We start from the raw sequence: 21329 nt of genomic DNA on the forward strand, positions 1-21329 counted from the left end.
TTCTTCTAACATAAAGATGCTGGGTCCTAACCACAAAACTGCATTCTGCATAAACAGCCAGAAGGAAATACTCTTTGATTTCTGTAAGGCATTCAAAAAGGTTAAGTCTAGATATTTAAATACTTCAGTTAGAAACTAAGGCTCCCTCTTTAGTCAGTGGAGCTACCAGCTGAACATTAAAAAGATATGAACATTCAATACTTAAAGAAAAAAAGCAAACAAATTCTACAGTTGTTTTTCCTCATTTCCAGAGTATACAAAACAATGTAAATTATGGTGTCCCTACAATACAACTTAGCTCAGAATGATTAAAACCGGACTCGAAATCATATGCGGATGATGCATTGGTACTGCCATTTGCTCTTTCTGAGATCTGATTTTAGGGACACATTCTAGTAAGACAGCTCTGGGGTACAACAATTTTTAAACTCATTATTCTCTAGGCTGCACTCTGAGGTTAGGCAACAAACAACAAAAGCAATTCTGTATATTTCAGCAGCTTAAAAATTAAGTTTGTGCCCATGATTTTTCTCTTCTCTCTCTTTATTATGCTGTGTGCCTGCACTTTCAACAGAACAAAAGCAAGCACTGTTCGCTCTCCTGCAAAATCAATGATTTCAGCAAAACTCAGGTAGTGGAAAACCACTGTTGAGAAATACTTTTGCTCTCAAGTGGCACGTTTTAGTGCATCACTCTAGTATGTAGCCACTTGCTACAGATATGGATGCTTTAAAAAATGAAAAACTGCGTTTAAAAACTAAAGGGGCTTTTGATCTTTACCATTTCTTAGTAAAGCTGTTTTCTCATATCAGAAAAGACTTTGCCAAAAACCATTTAAAAAACAAGAAATCATAAAAAAATCTTCAGTACAAAGAAAAAAACCAATGCTTTTGTCTATAACTTAATTCTAAAGTAAATGTTTTCATATGCATTGTGTTTGAAGCATAAATTTTAAAATGTTATTAAACACATATGTGACAAACATTTAAGAACATCTATGTGCATACTCTGAAGGTGTAATAAAAATAACTAGAAAGGATACAATTGCATGTTTGTAGCTCTCTTCAATGCCTTCTAACAAATAGAGATCCAGCAGTGCCTGAAATGAGAAATTTTAAGTTTATGAAAAGCTGTCATTCAAAAATCATTGGGTTTTGGGGGTGGTGGTGTTGTTGCATTTGTTGTTTTCAGTGAACACTCACATGTAAACTAGCAGGTGGATATTTCCCAGTTCCTCCCTCATCTCTCCTCCACAACTTCTCAACTTGGTCTCCTAACTGGGAAACCATTCCATCAATCATCAAGCAGTCAGAATCCCATTTTCCTCTGGAACAAAAGGTAGCAATGATTTGGACAAAGTAAAACACTAATTTCAGCCTCTCAGTGTAACATATTTCCTCCAGTCAAAACAAAACAAAAAAAAAAGATCCCACAGAAAAGAAAGTAACAAACACACAAAGGCATGATTATGACTTGAAATACACCTGAAAGATTTCCTAGTCAGATGTACATGTTCATTAGATCATACTGAATTATTAAGGGAGTTCAAAATAGAAATCCTAAAAGTCGCAGTGACCTTTTAGTTTTCAGGTTTTTTGTTGTATTACTTGTAGTAAAAAGGAAGTGTAAACAAAGTTTTTCAAGCACCAAAAATAACCACTCTCATACTAACAGAGGAAACTTAACAGTATCAAAATACCAGGACTATTTTTTATCTCAAATCTAATGACTCAAATTGGAGTGTTCCAAAACACAGCTGTGAGACAACATAATGGTAAGTTCGTATTTTTTTCTCAGCATCTCACTTCCGTTACTAAAAAGTTATTTTCAGGAAGCTGAGCATACAGGCAAATTTTACTATCATCTTAAAGCAGCATTTTTGTTTCTATACCCATAGTATACAATCACAGATGGCTGAACCTTTTAAAATTACATTCCTCAAAAGTCCATCACAGTCTTCTGCTGACTGCGATGCCACCCTTTAATTTCCCAATGACAAAAGGAAAAGCAGCACACTAGAGGTTGTATGCTTCTAAGGAACACATGAGCCTGTATGTAAGTTACTTGAGAAGTAAGCTAAGTAAGATGAACTTCAAGGTCAATACCTAACACGCTGCAGCTTCCACCTTAACTCATCTTGTGGCATTTTGTTCACAGTATCATAGCCTAAGCTTCTCTGGGTCTTTATTTAGCTTTCAGTACAATTCCTAGAGAAAAAAAGATTGTCATCTAATCCAAAGTGTATCACCTATATGCTAGTAAACTAGTCCAGGAAAGAGAGCTTACATGAGGAAGTGACTTCTATCCAATAGCCAGTAGAGTGCTCAGTGAGCCAGCAACTCTGACTACCTTATGGAATTGCACAAATGTACTTGAGTAGGAGATTTAAGCGAATACAATTATTACAATCTATTATTAGCCAATAAAAGAGATTTAAAAATTTTTTTTAAAACATGCTTTCCTCTGTGTGAAAAACAATTGTTCTGTGAACACCATGCTTTGCTGAACTGGAGATGACTCATCCTATCCTCATCACATGATCTTTTTCAGTAGCAACAAATTATACAGATTAGCCAATTAATTAAGTACACTACAAAAAAAGGAGGGTACCAACAAATGGTACTAAGCAGAGGTCTACGGAAACATGGTAACACAGGAAAGTAACCTCTGTGTTCAACAGAAGACAGGCATCACTGAAGTCAAGAGTACTGTCAGCAAATGCATTAAGCATGGCAAATAAAAGCCATTCACTTCCATTTCTGAATTTGTAATGGAAGGGTTCCAGAGTTTTCCTGTAAGGCTTACCTTGATAAATGCTCAAGTTTCTGCCGATGGCCAGTATAGTAGCTCTGTATCAGGCGATAATTGTAGAAAGGTCTAGACAAATGCATGTCATCATCTACAGGGAATAAAGTAAAAGGAAGTCAAAGAAGTAACTTCACATTTTTAAACTACAATTTTTGACTAAAATGACAGAAGATTGTACAAGCTAAACATCAAGTAGCAAAAGCAAGCCTCCAACTCTGAAAGAAGCCAATCCTGTTTCTGCCTTTGCTAAAAGAGATGTAAGACACAAAACTGAATTCCTTCTTGCTTCAACTGACATTTCAAGTTGATGTAGTGTTCAGAACATGTAGTGTGAGCTGAAGCTCACTACAAAAAAAGCCAGTTCTCAAAGGTCACGTGAGCATTTGTAAGACAATTAAGGCTGGCAATAGTATTTATACTCTGTCCAAATAAAGAAGTACTTCCAAGATGTGTTTTTGTCTCAAGACATAAATAAAAAGTTCAAAATATGCAGGTAATGCTTCTACTGCAAAAACAAGTGTTCCAGTATTTCTTGTTTAATAGTAATGTGTTTAAAATCCCAAGTACTTCAAGCTGCAGACACAAGCAACTCCTTGAAGTCAGAGACTTATTGCTCTTTCTGAAAAACAGCCAGGATAAACTGCTTGCATTATTCTACACTATGTGTGTGAAAAACGAGTAAAATTTCCATTTCATCACCAGAACTTCAGCACATGCTGTCACTGAATCAACATGATTTGTTACTGACAAAAACATTTACATAAAACATCACTAAGCATGTGTTCATAGGAATCCCTCACTGGAGAGTCTCCTTGTTACAAATGTATTAGAGTTTATGCTTACCTAAACCCTCTGGAAGGAGGCTGGATCGGCAAAACCAGATGACCACTCGTGCATACAGAGAAATGAGGCTAGTTACCACCTGCTTATTTGTCAAGTCTGTAAAACCTGAAACAAGGCATAAGATTATTTTTGTTATGCCATTCCTTTCATTTGGACAAAAGTCCCTTTATCATCCTAAATAGAAAGTATAAAAATAACCCAGTAGAAATTTTGTCTTTCCATTTTTCACTCTGTATCGCTTTCTTATTTGAAGAAAAATCCCACAATCACAACCAGAACAAAAAGCAACCCCTACAAAGAACCAGACTCACTAAAGATTGAAATAAAAAAATAAAGCCTGAACTATTACATACACTCATGAATAAGACATTTGATTTTCATGTCACAGAGATTTTACCATAACAAAGGGATATTCTTTTTTCCCCCCTCAATATGCCAATAACAACGGATAGCATAAGAAGCTATAGAAACTCAAGTAACTTACAAGTTATTCGTTTATGCTTACTTGATATTTTTTAGCAATTTGCAGTACAGTATCTGCATGCAGTTATAAATTGCTAAGAATTAAAAAGAATAGTTTTCAGCATTACCACATTCAGTTGCTGTAATTTCAACCCAGCTGCTTGCATAGCTTCTTGCTGGATGTTGCCTCCCCTATTCATTTGCATGCATGCCACAGCAAACTGTTTCCCTGAACTCACTGCATATTAAGTGGTAGTCCCAACTTCGCAGATTTAAACCCCTTCTCCCAGCTAAATCTGACCGTCTTTCAAACATCAAAAGCTCACGTTTCCACAATTACAACCCAAACATAATTTCAAATCTTAACAAAACATGGCAAAGATTTAGGAATAACATTACAAACCTTTTTCGGTAAGCTCTTGTGCTTCTGTCAGAAAACAGTTTAAGATCGTGCTAAGGTTGCTCAAAAGCAACTGGCAGTGCTGAAGAGACTGTAACGTCTGGGGGTCAATGAAGTTGCAAGAGCCATCAAAGAGCGGAACACCTTTTCACAAATAAATATGACATCATTAGCCTACAGAGTAATTTCAGAGTTTCAAAGTACACCTGAAGAACTGAACAAGCTCAATTAGAAGGAATGATTTTATGTTTGCGGAATGGCTGCACTAGTACTCACATATTTGGTCCAATTCATCTTTTGCATAGATCACTTTGTTCCATGTCCACTCAAGAACAAACCGTAAATTAGCAGCAGAACTTGGCTGTTCTGTAAAAAAGAAAATAAAGAAGAAATGAATCAACAATTTCAGGCTAAGAAATAGATAACAAAAGCAACAGAAGTAGTATTACCTTCAGATGTCCAGTGTTTAATGCATCCAGTCAGAAGTTCTAGAGAACCCGTCTGGACAGCAGCTGACAATACCGCTTCTAACTGCTCCTCCTAAGCATAACAGACAAAGTGAGAATCTTACATACTTCCAGTATCTGAACCACCCATCAACAGTAAGCATTTGTTTCTAACTGTATACTCATTCGGACATCACAAAGTCAATTAGTACACATGCAACTAATTCCACATTCTTTTTCTGAATTATAGCCACAGGCTGGACTGCTTGGGGGTCTGAGGAACACATTAAACTTTTCCTCTGACATTTCAACTTACTGAAGGTGAATTATCATCTTTATTTGCATGCGTCTGCATTGGAGTCTCAATTGACTGTGTTCCAATTGACTATCTTCAGTAACATCCTCTGCTAATACCCACTAAGCATTTTGGGCATCTAGGTTTGCCATCAAGAATGCATGAAGGGGACAGAACAAATACAACTACGCAATGTTTTTTTGCACAGAAACAGTGAAGCTAAGATCAACTAGCTTTCTAGACTACGAAGACAAGGCGGCGTTCTGACACCCAAACCAGTAAGTTACGATTTTCTAAAAGGACAGAAAAGAAACGAAACATTTAAATTCTAATAGGCTTAAATTTTAGGCTGTTCAAATACTGTCCCTCACGGTAGTCCTTGAGAAGGGTAACGCACAGGTATGCACAGACACGCAATATTAAGAAGTAGCTTATTTCACCTGGTGTTCTGAAACTCCTTCCAGGTGAAATGATCCTTCATAAAATTTTACTACTTTTCATTTGTTTGGTTTTTAAACCCATTCAAAAGTATGTTTCCTTTCTAGGTAAAATTATTACATTCAAAGCGATTGAATGTAATTCTACACATTAGAATACACATACGGTATTTCCCTCTTTTTCTGAAAATGGGTTTCAGACAAGGAAACACACCAAGTACTACTTATGGTGGCAAACAAAACTCCAAACCAAGCTTCTCAACCCTAATTCTGAATTTGGTCTTACTAACATTCAAAAGAAATCCTTGCTCAAATGTATAACAAGTCTCTGAACTATAAAGTCACAATTCAGCAAAGGTTACTAAAACATTTATTGATTTCCCAAGTTATTTCCAAACTGGACTTGACATGAGAAAAAAAATCTAATTTGAATGTAAGAGTCTGCACCAGGCTTGCAAAATAAGTAGACTATGGGCTAGGTCAACTTGCCAAGAAATTTACTGCAGCTAACACACTGTGCAGAAGTGTTCCTTGCCCTAACACACTTCCACAACTCTGGTGAAAGAGTCCAGTAGGCAGGAATATGAGCGTAGTGGGAAGACTGTCCTCCCCTTCCTACTCATTGCTCCATTATTTACTGATCATTTTGTTTGGAACCTGCGGGGGTGAAGATAGGGCTGCTCATCACAAGGGCTCCATCTCATGAAACTCTTCAGATGAGAGAGAAAGTCTGGTGCACTGCAAATGGAAAAACTATGACAAAGTGAGGTGAAGTCCCTGTGGTGGGATAAAGCAGATAGAGGTAGCGGGTGTCCTGAGGTAAAAGTGATTAAGATGTGGCAGCAACGAGAGGACAGTCTAAGAGGAGTAAATCAGGCTACCGTAGCACAAGGCAAAGGCTACAGAGGTCAAGATCTGCTTTGAGAGGCTACAGAAAAGCCTACTGGTGAAGAGAAAATGAGGGGAAGCAGTGATAAAATTGCCAGGTAGAGCTGACAACAGTAATTGTTTACCACAGCCCACTTCCTTGGAGCAAATGATCACGTACTGTTCCGCAAGCGGACATCTGCAATAGATCTCATTCGAGTGAGACACCCACACTGTCAGCTACTGCACTGAACCTGATGCTCTGAGAAACTGACAAGGATGAAGGTTGTCCTGAGGGAAAGATGCTCTGTGTGGCAAGTGACCAGCACTGACTGCACACCTCCTTGTGTGTATTCGTGGCACAGAATTAATAGATGGGTCTCTAAAAGACAGATCCATTAGGGCTGTTCCCAATCAAACTCCGTAGCCTGTATCTAAGAATACTATTGCTTCTGCTAACTAAAGTCAACACCTGCACTTCAGCCCAACTTGCAAATAATATGAACATCAGGTTATCATGTCCTGTAGCCTCTACAGCCCTCCCAGACATGATGAATATATTTCCCCCTTGATTCACTGATATGCACTCACCTGACTCAGACTGGATGGCTGGACATCAACTAGTCTTGGAGACAGCAAGCCAGCTACAAGACACCTATTGTAGCTATCATGAATGGCTTCACTTATTGAAGGACCAGACTTCTTCAAAAAATTCAAGGTCTGAAACATCAAACAAAAACTACAGATTAACACAGCATTATTATTAAACCACTAAGGTTCTGGCTAAACACTGAAATAGTATAAATGTTCACTGAAACTGTCAGAAAGCTTCCATTAGTAAAATGCTTTGGGTTAGCAATCTGAGTAAGCATTACTATGTAGAGTCTTAAACAGGGCAGCCAAACTAACAATGTTTCTAAAAAAAACCCAAAAAAACCCTGTAAAACAAAGTATCAGCCCTTAAATAGCAGCCTTAAAATAGCAGCCCTTGAAATGCTTAATTAATTATGTTCTAGTTTTTCTGTCAATACACAGGTCTTCCTTCTTCCCTGAACACTGACACAAAATACATTCTATATAAACCAAAACTAATACACAACTTCAAATCACACTTTGGATGACCCTTTCTATGCTTGTTTGTGCAGAAGCTGACTTACATTGAAAACATTTAGTGAGCTGAAGTCTACTTCAATTTTTAATTTTCTCCATTCTGTCCTTTTTCAAGTTAGTCAGGGATCAAAACCCTAACTCAAGACTACGCAAGCAGTTCTACTGATGGGTATTAAAGAAGTGGCAGCTTTCCCTGACTTTCACAACATCTTTGTTCTTGCTACTAAAGTAGCATTGTACTCCTTCCTAAACATTCAGTCCCTGTATTCCTTTCTAGACATTCAATCGTGCTTCAACAGGAGACAGTGGTAGTTTTACAGTTCCATGAGTAGACTGAAAAAATTCCCATTTGCATAAAACTGGCAGGATACAACTGCAATTATGCGTGTGAATGGGCAGGATGAGCATAAAATGGTCTCTGACACTGAAAGCAGTGAAATAGAATACTTGGAAAATGTACATCTCTTGACATTCTCAATAAAGATATAGTAAAAGATCACCTCCTTCTGGAAGCCAGTGCAAGTCATATGAACAAGGCCGGAGTTCAGCAAGCACGTACCATCTGCAGAAACAACAAATGTTTGACAGCGTTCCATATAGTCACAATGATGTTATAACCAGTTTACAGTTTCTAAACAGCAGTATCTGGAAAGACAGAACTGAGTGCCCAGTTTCTTCATCAGATCACTTACAAAGTTTTTTAAAAAAAATAATTACTACCTGTAGAAATTTCATCTCTAGTGCAATTGCGGTGACGTGCTTTGAGCTTCAGTTCAAAGTCATTTCATTTTATAACCATCACTGCTTCCCAGGCTACATTACAAAAGCAACGAAATCCCAAACACAGACTGTCAGGTACGTTTCACAATATTAAATACCACTATAGTACAATGTAATCAGAGTTGGGTTTGTGGGGGGTTGGGTTTTTTTGGTTTGGTTTTTGAATGACAAACAACGAATAAGAGAATCAGTAAATGGCATCTGACCTCAATTTAGGCTTATCATTATTAAATGCAGTGAAATACTTACCGAAATTATAGGTGCTTGGATTAAAAAACTGCTCAGGTGGCGGATAAGAAGGAGGAACTCCCCGACTTAGACTCCGCTCATGTACTAAAATATCCAAAATGACGTTTGGAGAAGTCACACTTATTATAGTATCCAGGGACCATAACGCAAAATAAGGGCAATCATGAAGGAATTCTTCTGGCCTTAAAAGAAAACAAGTGCATAAGCTAACTGCCAACTCTCAAATGAATTATTTGTGGGGATATTGAAAACAAATTAAGAAAAATCTACCTTAGCGAATCTGGCATTTGAGCATGATACCAGCGATTAATGTCAAATACACCCAAATAAGTAGATGGCTTTCCCTCACCATAAGTATTCACTTGCCAGCTGAAGATTGATACACTGGTGTCAGGAGATATTACTGTAAAAGACAACACATTGTTTCTTACTTGTAGAAAATACAAGATATCTGATATTTTTAAAACACCACTTTCTCTTTTGGCTTAGTTCTGTTATATCACTCATGCAACACAACACTGAGAACGTAATTAAAAAAATGTATGGAATAGCAAAAATCTCTGTGATAGGTTTCAGTCATAATGCCCCTTTCTCTTGTTCAAATTGTATCCGTTCCAAGCCAAATCAAATACACAATTATTAGCTCATTAAGCTTTCCATACATTAAGAGCTGAGCAAGACGTTTAACTAAATGAACAGTTTAGCAAAAAATATACTAGGAACATATACATTGCTAATTTTAGAAAGCACACAAATAGTTATCATATACACTTGTATCACTCAGCCAGCATTATTAATTTCCAATAAATTCCAAGTTTTCAGAATACCTGCCTTCCAGCTTATTCAGAATGAAAGAGAACAATTATCACACAAAATAAATACAAAACCCTTAAACCCAACAAACAGGAAATGGAATAAAAATTTTAACATAAAACATTCACAGTGTTATACTGCAGTTCACCCAGTAAGTGGAATGGTCCATCTTCTCCAGGGAGAACACATTCTCTAGGTATAAGCAAAGTATATGGTATATCATTTACCCTAACAGAGTAAGGAACAAGAAGAGTTTATTTGGTAAAATGCTTCTCTGTTCTCCATTGAATTCATCATCACCGTTTAGGGATCCTCACACAATTTACTGCTTCAGTGTGAACTCCTGTAGCATTTCTGGTTTGTTAGCCACTGAAACTGCCTTTGAAGCTATCGATTATTTTCAGAATTCAGAGGACAGCTTCATTGCTAGCCCCAACCCACATCCAACAGAAGCTCATGTGTTCCCAAAACTTCAATCCAACATATTCTGAAAAAAAGCTAATTAGAAACCATTAGAAAAACTGCAGGTATTTGTCTATGCCTCATTCTTCATAAGGAGACAGAAAGGGGGTGTTTTTTTTGCTTGAGTTTTGGTTTATGGTTTTTCTGGGGGCTTGGGGTGTGGCATTGGTTTTCTGTTTTTACTAAGTTTTTAGAAGGCACTCTCCTCGGAAACATGACACAACAGGAGAAAATCCACTTTCAGAACTTGTAGGTGTTGGAACCTACTAGAGAGGAAAAAAAGGTCAGGCAGATCACAGAATCATTTGTTGGAAAAGACCTTTACGATCACCAGCTCCAACTGTAAGCCTAACACTGTGCACTGGGTCTGGCTGAGCCAGAATTGGTTTTCCCCTCTAGCAGCCCTCAGGGTGCGGTGTTTTATGCTGGGAGCTGGCAGGGTGTTGATAGCACCCTGGTGGTGTGGCTACTGCTGAGCAGTGCTTACATAGCTCCATGGCTCTTTCCAACATTTCCTCCCCCAGTGGGACGAGGTGGGCAAGATCTTGGGAGAGGACACAACCAGGACAGCTGACCCCAACTGACCAAAGGGATATTCCAGATCATATGACATCTGCTCAAGTACAAAGCTGGGAGAAAGGAGGAAGGGGGTGGGGTCACCCTTGGTCCTCTGAGGCAACCACTACATGTATTGGTGCCCTGCTTCCTGAGAAGGCCCGACACCACCTCTTCATGAGACGTAGAGAATAAATCTATTTTCTTTTTTGGCTTCTGCGTGTAAACCTTTGCTTCACTTTGCTTATATTAAAACTACTTTTGTTTTACCCACAAGGGTTGGGTATTTTTCATATCTTATTTTCTTTCCCCTCTTTGCCCTGTTGAGAAAAAAGGGGGAAGGGGGGGAAGTGATAAAGTGACTTGGTGAGTACCTGGCATTTAGCCAAGGTCACACCACCACACACTGCCAAGTCCATCACTAAACCATATCATTAAGTGTCATGTCTACATGTCTTTTCAATATCTCCAGGGATGGTGACTCAACCACTTCCCTGGGGAGCCTGTTCCAATGATTGGCAACCCTTTTGGTGAAGAAACTTTTGCTAATATCCAGTCTAAACCTTCCCTGGCACAATTTGAAGCCATTCCCTCTTGTCCTATTGCTTATTACTTGATTAAAGAGACTCATCCCCAGCTCTCTGCAACCTCCTTTCAGGTAGTTGTAGTAGAGGGCAATGAGGTCTCCCCTGAGTCTCCTCTTCTCCAGACTAAACACCCCCAGTTCCCTCAGCCGCTCCCCGTAGGACCTGTGCTCCAGACCCTGCACCAGCTTTGTTGCCCTTCTCTGGACACGGTCAAGTCATTTAATGTCCTTTTTGTAGTGAGGGGCCCAAAACTGAACACAGGAATCGAGGTGCGGCCTCACCAGTGCTGAGTACAGGGGTAAGATCACTTCCCTGTCCCTGCTGGCCATGCTGTTTCTGATACAAGTCAGAATACCACTGGCCTTCTTAGCCAGATGGGCACATGCTGGCTCCTATTCAGCCAGCCCTCAACCCACAACCCCAGGTCATTTTCCGCTGGGCCACTTTCCAGACACTCTTCCCCAAGCCTGCAGCACTGCTGGGCGTTGTTGTGACTCAAGTGCAGGACCCAGCACTTGGCCTTGTTGAATCTGATACAATTGGTCTCAGTCCATCAATCCAACCCATCCAGATCCCTCTGTAGAGCCTTCCCACCCCTGAGCAGATCAACATTCCTGCCCAACCTGAAGTCATCTGCAAACTTACTGAGGATGCACTCTATCCCCTCGTCCAGATCACTGATAGAGATATTAAACAGAACCGGACCCAGTACTGAGCCCTCAGGAACACCACCTGACTGGCTGCCTACACATGTAGGTTTGAATAGCAAAAAAAAAGATTCAGGTCACATTCCTAAGTAAAGGAGAGAATGATCTTATCATTCCAAGACGACAGCTGGAGGAATAAAATGACTGACAAACATTATACAGATGACCCTACCATACACTGCTATAGCAAGTCAACAAGCATAAAATAAAACCTAATCTTTTCCTTTAAAGAGTCCCACATAAATTAAGCATACAATTTTTCTTTTTAAGTAGGCCTAAAGGCTTCATTGCTTAGCTTGCAAAACTTTTTTTTTTTTTTTAATAACCAAACATGGACATTAGAACAAACCTTCATTAACACTATCCTCTCTGTCAACATGGTTGCGAAATTTTTCTATGGTCTGACAGCTGAGTAATTTGGTATTGCTGGTCTGTCCTCTCAAGGGAAAGACTCCACCCGTGAGATCTAAACTGTACCTTTCGTCACAGTATTCCAAACCCTGGGGAAAAAATAAAAGAAGAGGGAAAATCAATTTTGAGATAAAAACATACATTATACCTAAATACAAGAGAATGTCTATCTCTAATATAATATGCATATTATATTGTGCATTTCCTATGAGCTTATTTCTGAGGGCAATTAGAAACTACATTTGGCATGCAAGTGAATCAACTGTCAAACCATAAAGGGGTTAGTTTAGTTGTAAAGGCCAAAATTTAGTATTTCCCTAGGTAAAGTTTGCTCTGAAGCATGCACAATTCACTCTATTGTATCAAGTAACTTTGGAAATAACAGATATGTGCAGAATAGAGAAGAAAAACTGAAACAATCTCTTCGAAAAACTAGAATGAAGCATAAGAAAAGAATCTCATTTTTATTATAGAAGGAATAAACACTGAAATTGATAGTAAAAGATGTTGTCCTGAATGAAAGGCCACCATTCCAAAAGACAGTTTCATCAGATCAAGTACTAAAACTCCATAAACCCATCAGAGATTAATGTTAATGGCTAGAAATTTCCTCTTATTCACATATAAAGAGCCATTATTCTCCCTCAAAGCTGGGGTAGGGGGGAAAGGGAAAATAGTATCAAACAATTCCTGCCTAAGACAACTTCTGAAGTAAAGCACTACAGTTTAGATTTTCCACACTGGGGAAAGCAAATCCATGTTAAGGAACTCCAGTGTACAGAAGATGTTAAGTAATTACTTTATTGACCACTAAAACGCGAAGACAGTTTTGCAACAAGATGCACTGGTCAGACCCTGATATGCAAGTAGAGGCTGTATACTCTGTCCATCCGCAAGCATTGTGTAGGACAAAGGCAAGGTTGTGCTTCATGACCATGACTGGATGCACTAGTCTTAGCAACTGCTGAGATGGTATAAAAAAGATCTTTGATAGCATAACTTCAACATACCACTAGATTAATTACATGACCACAGACTTAAACCAGCCTTGAAGGCAGAAGAGACACAAGTTTGATGCTCATTTACAAAAAGACAGTGCCACATGTTCCATTAGTCCTATTTGTGACTATTTTATTTACCACAATACAAAGTCAAAGATGTGCCATTCCATAGCCTCAAGTCTGATTCCTGGAACGTAAAGCACTGCTGTAGTGGACAAATCTTTCAAGCTCCTATGAACTCTGGTCAATGAACAAGGGTCAACTCTAGATTCCTCCTTGTTTACTCAAATTGGGCCTGGCAATTGAGAACTCTTACATTTTCTGCCACAGAAGAGGGACAAGAAACTTGACTCTGCCAGTCATGTAGGCAGACAGCCATGTAGCACTGTCCAAACTGTGACTATAAGGAAGTGTTCCGAGACTAAAAAGTGTCCCCTGTAGAGCACAGATCCTGTCCTAATGCATCTTTGGGGTCAGGGGATATGTTTTGGGCAGTTTTTTGGCAGTAGGTGTCATCAGGTCTTGGTACAAAGCTACACGTGTAAGTGGCTCATCTGGAAGCTAGCTGAAGAATCTGACTTTTCTCCCCAGAGGATCCAGCTTTTTAGTTCTCTCTTCAACTACCTTTTAAGATTGGGTCCTGTTTCAATCTTCCACAACACTCATCACAGGGAAGCCAAAACAGCAGGGGAGCAAAACATCTCAAATCCAGAGACTGGTGCCTGACACCCCTTACAAGCCTGGGAACATACTACTGGCTGCATAGTCTGTAGAGGGTCAAAAGTCTTACATTTACTATACCACAGCTTTCTCAGGTCACAAACACAACGTCATTTAATCACTTTGTGTGCTTTTTCAAAAAAGCGCCAATCGCGGTTTCTAGTAGACTCATTCTTAAAGGCTGATGAAACATTTCAATGCACTTAGGGTGCTCTGTTCCTCTAGTGCAGTCATAAAAAAACTACACATAAAGAGATGACATCCATATTTAGAACACGCTGAATCCCTTAAAGATATTTCTACTTTGTCACTATGAGAGATAATGCATTTTAAAGAAACACAACCTTTTCCAAACACTTTGTCTTTTTCTATTCAAAAGTAACACTTACAAATAAGGAGCTTTCCTATACATAAGGAAAAAGGTCAAAAATTAAACTCGGTCAAAAAATTCAAAGCGTACAGTTCCTATAAAAACAGAGTAAGTACCGCAATACAAAAATCACCCCTATGTCGTTCTGTAAGTATCGAGAATATGCAAGAGAAAGTACCAAAATAGGAGGAAAGAATTGTTCTGTATTAAGATTACTTTTGTGAAAGAGTTCCAAGCATACTGATGAATCAAAATATACAGCATACAGATGCATCTTCTATCTGTTAGATATCTGAGATCTAATGATACCTCATCCATATTTTAAACACTTCATCTTTGGAGCAAGTTCTAAAAATTTACGTACACTCTTCTGACCACATCACACCACTGTTTTCTGTATTTAAGTATTTGTCTGGCTTTAAAAGTAGATTTCATAGGTAACCCAGCCAAGGAGTGAGTTATCTTTACAGCTGCTAAGTTTCAGGATCAACACTTAAGAGACACTGCACATACACTTAATTTGAAGTCCGGCTGACAGTGTGCGAAAGAAAAACAAGAATAGAATACTGAACATCAGAAGAGAATAAAGCTCTATGGCTGTATTTTAAGAAAGGGAGACAGATAGACGCTTATACAAGTTTGCAGATTGGTTAAACAAAGCTATGCAAAGCCCTACCTTCCTATATGCAATTAATTTGGTGTTTCAATTAAGAATAATTTATTTTAAAAAGCTGCTTCCTCTTCAGGAATTGAATTTATATTCAATTGTATGCTGCAGATTAATCTAGCTGGAACACACAACACTGCAGTATAAAATTGTATGACTTGTTTTCAAACCTATGGACAAAGGCAACGCCTTTGCAAGAAAACTCAGCAAAAGATTTTTATTTTTAGTCAGCTCTGAATTTTGATGGTAAATATCAACCCAGCCAACTTAACTGATACGTAGAAAAAAAAAAAACTATTTTCATCTTTCCACATACATGCACACCTTACCTCATACATGACCTGTCCTGATGTCAAGCGTTTTCTGTCACCAAATGCTAACTGCAGCAGATGTAAACTCACAACATCACCTTCACTGAAAAAGATATAAATTAGGAAATTTGATTACAAAGCTGCTTTATAGTCCTCATTATCATTTCATTAGATCTAGGCTGAAGTTTTCTTATAGCATGCTATTGCTGAAAAGTAAAACACCACTTTCCGAAACATGGTAACTCGTCACATTTAGCTGCTAAAACACAAAGGAGGAAATGTTGATGCTAACAGCTTCAGGGGCAAATGCTAACCATGCAATCTGAAAGCTTTAATAGGTTGTATAGACTAAAAATTGTAGGAAATAGTCCTTCACAGTGAAGGGTTCTCAGCCAAAACAGCTTCAAAGTCAAACTTAAAAGATTGCCACTCTATGAACAGCTGAGCTGATTCAGTAGCTTGCTGATGCTAAAACAGAAAAATCCACCTCCCCTTCCCTCGCCACCAAAGGTCCTGTCCCTCTCTTGCATACACTGCCCCTTTCCACAGTCTGATTTGATTCATTAGCCCAGCAGGAAACTACTGACTTCTTTGCTGAACAGGGATCATTTTCTGCTAGGTGAGCTGAACTGGCTCATGAAGGCTCCAGAGACTGCTGAAGCTGGCACAAGGTAATCGCAAAGCTGTCACCTCCCTCCTTCTGAGGCAGCAGGCTGTTGTATCGGCACATTTGGTGTTCCAGATCTGCAGCTTCAACTACTTTCAACAGTATTTTAATACCATGGTGCGAATATCAAACAAATCATGAAGCAGTCAGTCATCAAGAAATTAAGAAAATCATTTAAGAATGCAAGCACAAAAATACAGCCACTGTTGCTTTGCCTTCTTTCAGGAGGCAGGTAGGAGCTAGTAGGTCCCTCTTCACGTCTGTTAAATCTTGTAAAAATTGCATTGTAAGATTAACACTTTCCATAACTGAGCCAATCTTTTGCACAGCTAAATAAACTAAACAAACATATATGTATCAACTGTATGCCAACAAACATTTTTTTTTTTAAAGTGCCATATTTTAAGTTTTTATTCACCTTTCTTGTGTAGACTGAACAGCCCACAAGTAGCAACAATTGCGAGGATCATTCTCAGGCTCTTGAAAAGTAACAGCATAGACAGGAATCCTTCCTCCTTCAAGCTGAGAGTGGTGCCTACAAGTTTAAAAAAAAAAAAAAAAAGTGAGCCTAGTGGCCTGGTTTGTAGAAGGGCAGAAGCATCTTCTGAGAAGAGCACTGTATGTGTTTATCCTCAAAGTACATACTTCCATCTCAAACAAGTGAGTCAAGGAAGTGACTACTTTTTACGCAACAGTCAAGAGATGAGGAAATTACTGTCCATCAAATGGAATAACCTGGGCTCATGTCCTCCTCTGTCTGAGGAGGAGGAACATAAATGATTACTTCAGCTGCCAGCTGATTTTTCTAACTGCTGTAGCCTACTTCAATACTGAACTTCAAATGCAGCTTATCTTCTGAACACATACAATCCAGCACCAAACAGAAGTAGTTTCTCACTTCTTGGATTATGTAAAGCATTTTTCTTCCAGACTTCTGAACCTTATTTGTACCTTCAATCCATCTGTACCTACAATCCTTATTTGTACCTACAATCCATTCCGGCCACCTAATTATTCCTCCTGTCTATTTAGGCATTCAACAGTTTCTGGCAAGTCACTGTAGATTTGCTGAAGTGAATCCCTATCTGAATTTGGTCAAATATTTAAAGTGAGATTGCTGTTTGGCAGATTTAAAATAATCTCTTAATTTTTCTACTCCTTCCAAATTTACATGTCCCTTATTTCAAAGAGTTTCATGCAAACTTTCATTCACATGCATTGTTGTCTTGGAATGGGTCACTTCCCTATTTCAGTCAAGGCTGAAACATAGGAAAGAATATATATTCAGGCACAGATCAGCTACTGATTCTTCATGTCTCTCTAGTATCATCTTGGGACACTTTACAAATATTGTCACCAAAATCACGCTACTAACATACTTAAGCCTTTCAATGTGTATGCCCTCATTGCAGTAACTGGTTCTGAAAAATCATTCCTAAAACCTGTTTGTGCAAATTTTCACTGAATATCACCGATAGAAGAAACTGTCTTATAAAAATCAGCTCTATCACATCCTAAGTGCTTGATATAATTGCTCAATTCCTCAATTTCCACAGGCACAATGAGAAAAAAAATCCCAGTCCACTGGGGAGAAGGAAGTCCACTTAATCCATGTATGACTTAATAGTTCTGTCAGAAGAGGATTTCTAAACACGTCAAGATTATACTCAACATTTCAGTCCCTGAAACAGTTCTCTTCAAACTAACATACTTCTTTCAGCAAAAAATTGAGACCCCTGAACCTCCAGGCATGGCCAAGTGTAAAGGCCTACTTACTCCCTCTTCAAATTTTTCATGTTCCATAGTGACAGGTAGCCATCTGAAAAACCCACAGCGAGCTGATTGCTTCTGCTTATGAAGCACAGGGTTGATATTGCTGTTCCAGAAGGATTTTGTAATTGAAAACAGAGATGCCTCCCTTCTCTGGTCACAGCTTCTCTTCTTTGTGGAACTTCAGCAGGAATTCTAGTGACAACTTCTAGATCTACACACACAAAAAAAAAACAATGCAAGGAATTAATGTGTTACATTATTTAGGTTGCATTTTCAACACTGACATGAGAACACATATAATCCAATTCTACCATCCCAGGCAAAATACCCATTTATGCAACACTTGTTTTGCTATTTCCACTTTGCATGTATTCAAAGAACATTAAGAACTCTCTGATGGGACAGGTATTCTCCCTCGTATTTCAAAACCAGGAAGAACTGTAACCTTCAGAGACAAATTCTGCTTGGACTCTCTAAATCAGGAGTTCATCATGAGGCTATCTGAAGTGCCATCAACTCCTGAAGCCACTGTTGTAATAGCTGGAACAGCATATACCATCTGAATACATAAATTGATATATCATTCATCCAAATGCATGATTTTGTTAAGTCAGGATTTATTTCAAAAAACAAGCCTAAAATCTGCCTCAAATCAATTAAGAGAAGCAGAAGAACATTCCCAAGAAATAGAACACCGCCGACACAACTTCCTGTCAGGCAGCTGCACTGACTCAGATGGTAAAACTCCTACACCTCACTGGTAAGAACCACAGGGACACAGGGATTGTGGTGGGGAGAAGGCATTGTAACATTAGCAGGAGTATTAAACCACTCCCATTTTAATGAGTTCAGGAGTATATGATTTCAAACCACCACCTGTAATCAGCAGTCATCAACGTCTGCACATTAGTATCTTCAAAGTGGAATGAACAGTGCTTATTTAAAAGACACAAGGCTTCTTCCTTTCAAATTCAAGTTTAAAAACTGCAAGCTTACCTGATGCTTCTACTTCATTCTGACTGCAAGATAGATCATCCAAACAAAGGTCAACCAGAAGTAGGTGACCAACATCTGTAGCCACTGCTGCCACTCCAAAGAGCCATCGCAGACTCTGATGTAGGTGCCGAGTACTCACACTGGCTCCTCCGTGATTAGTTATAGGTTCGATAGCAGTTACCTACAGGAAAACTACAAGTTAATATTTAAGCTGTTTGATAAGCTAAACAGAAGTCATTCAAAAGTGAAGCCAGAAGTAGGACATCAGAAACAGGAAAGTAAATACAGAATCGTAAGACTTAAAAACAAAGCATTGTTACCAATTGTATGAAGAAAAAAGAAAAGAAAAACACCCTGTACAAAAATTTCTTGCTGCTTTCCATTCACTGGGTCTCCCACAGTTATGTAACTGAATTAACTTCAGCTTAAATGGTACATTCTATTATTACAGCTTACCAATTTTCCTTTCCTACTTGGAAATAATTAAGAAAACATCAAATCAGGTATAGGCAAGAAACTTCATCATATTTAAAGGACCTAAGGAAAAGAGACAAAACTCAATCTAGCTCTCCCACTGCTCACAGCCCATAAGCACTGGGATACAGTCTATGTCTTCTCTGGCAAACAGGTATTACAATAAATCATGGCTGCAAGCCACACATGGCAGCAGTCAAGTTGCATGGTAGACACATTTCCACAGGAATGAAATGTGTTTAGAAAGTGTTGAAGGGATATACTGACTTAGTAAAATTTACTCTAGTTCTCATTTAGAAAGTAAAAAAAGTTTTACATGCACACCAGCAATGTTAACAAAAATCTGGAAAGCCAGCTGAAAACAACGGCAAAAGAACAGCAGCTTGTTAGATAAAAAGCTAACTCCAACTAAGGAAGAAGCGCACACTGCTCCTTAACATGCGAAGCAGTCCGCATGCAACTTTATTGCAAGGTGAAGACAGACCTTTCAGCACCTGCAACACATCCCAGGACAACACTGACTGCTATAGCAGAGGTACAAGCACACGAAGACTCCTGCACTACAGCTATACAACAGAAGAAGAGAGGCTATTATTTAGCCTTCTTACAAAATGCAACACAATGAAAACAGGAAGCTTTACAGCAACAACAAAGTTTTACATGAAAATAAAACAAAATGTGAGCATCACAAGGGAGTCTAATTTTCGAGACATAGTTTTTGACCCCCTAAGTGGGGAAAAATAACCAAACCCCTAAGCCCCAAAGTTTTCTCCTCTCCCGTTTCAAGCACCTGCTACAACTACACTGCCTGGCAACCTACTACACAATTTACCTTTCACGTTGGTCACAAGAATTCTTATCTCATAAGTACCTACAGTCATTTAAACCACTCATTTTGTTTCCGATTTCCTCTAAATCAAATTAAATGTCCAATCTTCTTGGCTACTTGAAGGACTATGGAAAGTGTCTTGATTATTTGAATTCTTGTTGCTCCAAGTCTTGATGACTGCTACAAGGAAAGCAGAAATACTGCACACATCTTGCTGCAGAATTAACCAAAGTTCAAGTGTTGCTTCTAAGTGCTTTTCCTTTTTAAGATTTATTTCATTGTACAACTGGCTCCACATGAATCCTTTCCACTTTTGGATATACAGTCTTCTAAAAAAGGTTTCCCGGTTTTAACACTTCAATTTTCCATGTAGAAGCTCCTGAAACTGCCTATTTTTCCACTACGCTATGCACTGGCTTTTCATATTCCCTTAGACTACTGCCAACTCATTCTGGGAATGAACAAAGGAAACTTTTCTCAGCTCACTGAATCTGAATGCTACCCTTCTGCCTACTACAAACCAGGAAAATTTGTGAAAATACCGTTCAATAGTTCTGAAGCAGACGACCATTATAAGCCAATTTAATATAATTAATATTTTAAATTCAGATTTGCTTTTACAAGAATCCCATTCAAATAATACTCCATTAACACTTTGAGTTTTCTGCTGCGTTTCACGTGTATATCCAGAGGACAGTGAGAGATGCTCCCACACACTAAAAAAATTATGCCAAAATTCTTTCTAAGCCTGTGAGTTTGGTTTTTTTAACTCATTTCTTTACTCAATGAATGATTACACATCTACTCTCACACTAAAAAGGCAGGCATACAGTCACTATAAATACCCTGTATTAATACACTAATGGCTTCACACTATGGACCAGACTTACTCTAAGTTAGTGTTAACCTCTACAATTTAGTTGTCCACAGGAGATACAGCCACGTGAAAAACAGTCCAAAAATTCAGGTGCTCATTAAAGCCTTAAAACAGGAATGACAAAAACTGTGGAAAATGATGTTAAGAATAGATCTGCATTTTACTTTTAAAAATAATCAGTGTGAAAATCAGAGAAACATTCAGGCAGATTAAAAACACATATTACATAATGTATAATTTGGAAGTACAAGTTACAAAATAAATTCAAAATCTACAGACAGTGGCCAAATGCAGGTTTTATCTACTTGTTTTTGTTTCCCCTTAATCCCACTCACAACTTCAAAGTTAACAGTCCAACCAGCAATACCTGTGTCCTGTCTATGTGGAACCAACTCATCCAGTAGCAAAGAGA

At 38.5% G+C, this 21329-nt stretch overlaps 1 protein-coding gene across 1 annotated transcript in view; it reads right to left on the reverse strand.

Annotated features, from left to right (window-relative positions):
- Nucleotides 1–21329, reverse strand: part of AHCTF1 (AT-hook containing transcription factor 1) — a 56679-nt gene that overhangs the window by 27574 nt on the left and 7776 nt on the right. Inside the window, exons 4-19 of the mRNA XM_026844067.1 lie at nt 18738–18918; nt 17745–17952; nt 16387–16503; nt 15320–15404; nt 12171–12321; nt 8968–9100; nt 8698–8879; nt 8169–8230; nt 7150–7278; nt 4963–5053; nt 4790–4879; nt 4517–4657; nt 3652–3756; nt 2806–2899; nt 1203–1326; nt 1043–1099 (exon numbers count right to left, since the gene is read on the reverse strand). Of these exons, the coding sequence (XP_026699868.1) occupies nt 1043–1099; nt 1203–1326; nt 2806–2899; nt 3652–3756; nt 4517–4657; nt 4790–4879; nt 4963–5053; nt 7150–7278; nt 8169–8230; nt 8698–8879; nt 8968–9100; nt 12171–12321; nt 15320–15404; nt 16387–16503; nt 17745–17952; nt 18738–18918 (1950 nt within the window). The remainder of the gene's footprint in view (nt 1–1042; nt 1100–1202; nt 1327–2805; nt 2900–3651; nt 3757–4516; nt 4658–4789; nt 4880–4962; nt 5054–7149; nt 7279–8168; nt 8231–8697; nt 8880–8967; nt 9101–12170; nt 12322–15319; nt 15405–16386; nt 16504–17744; nt 17953–18737; nt 18919–21329) is intronic.

This window comes from Athene cunicularia, assembly GCF_003259725.1.
Source record: "Athene cunicularia isolate RWA chromosome 3 unlocalized genomic scaffold, athCun1 chr3_part1, whole genome shotgun sequence".
Taxonomy (NCBI): domain Eukaryota; kingdom Metazoa; phylum Chordata; class Aves; order Strigiformes; family Strigidae; genus Athene; species Athene cunicularia.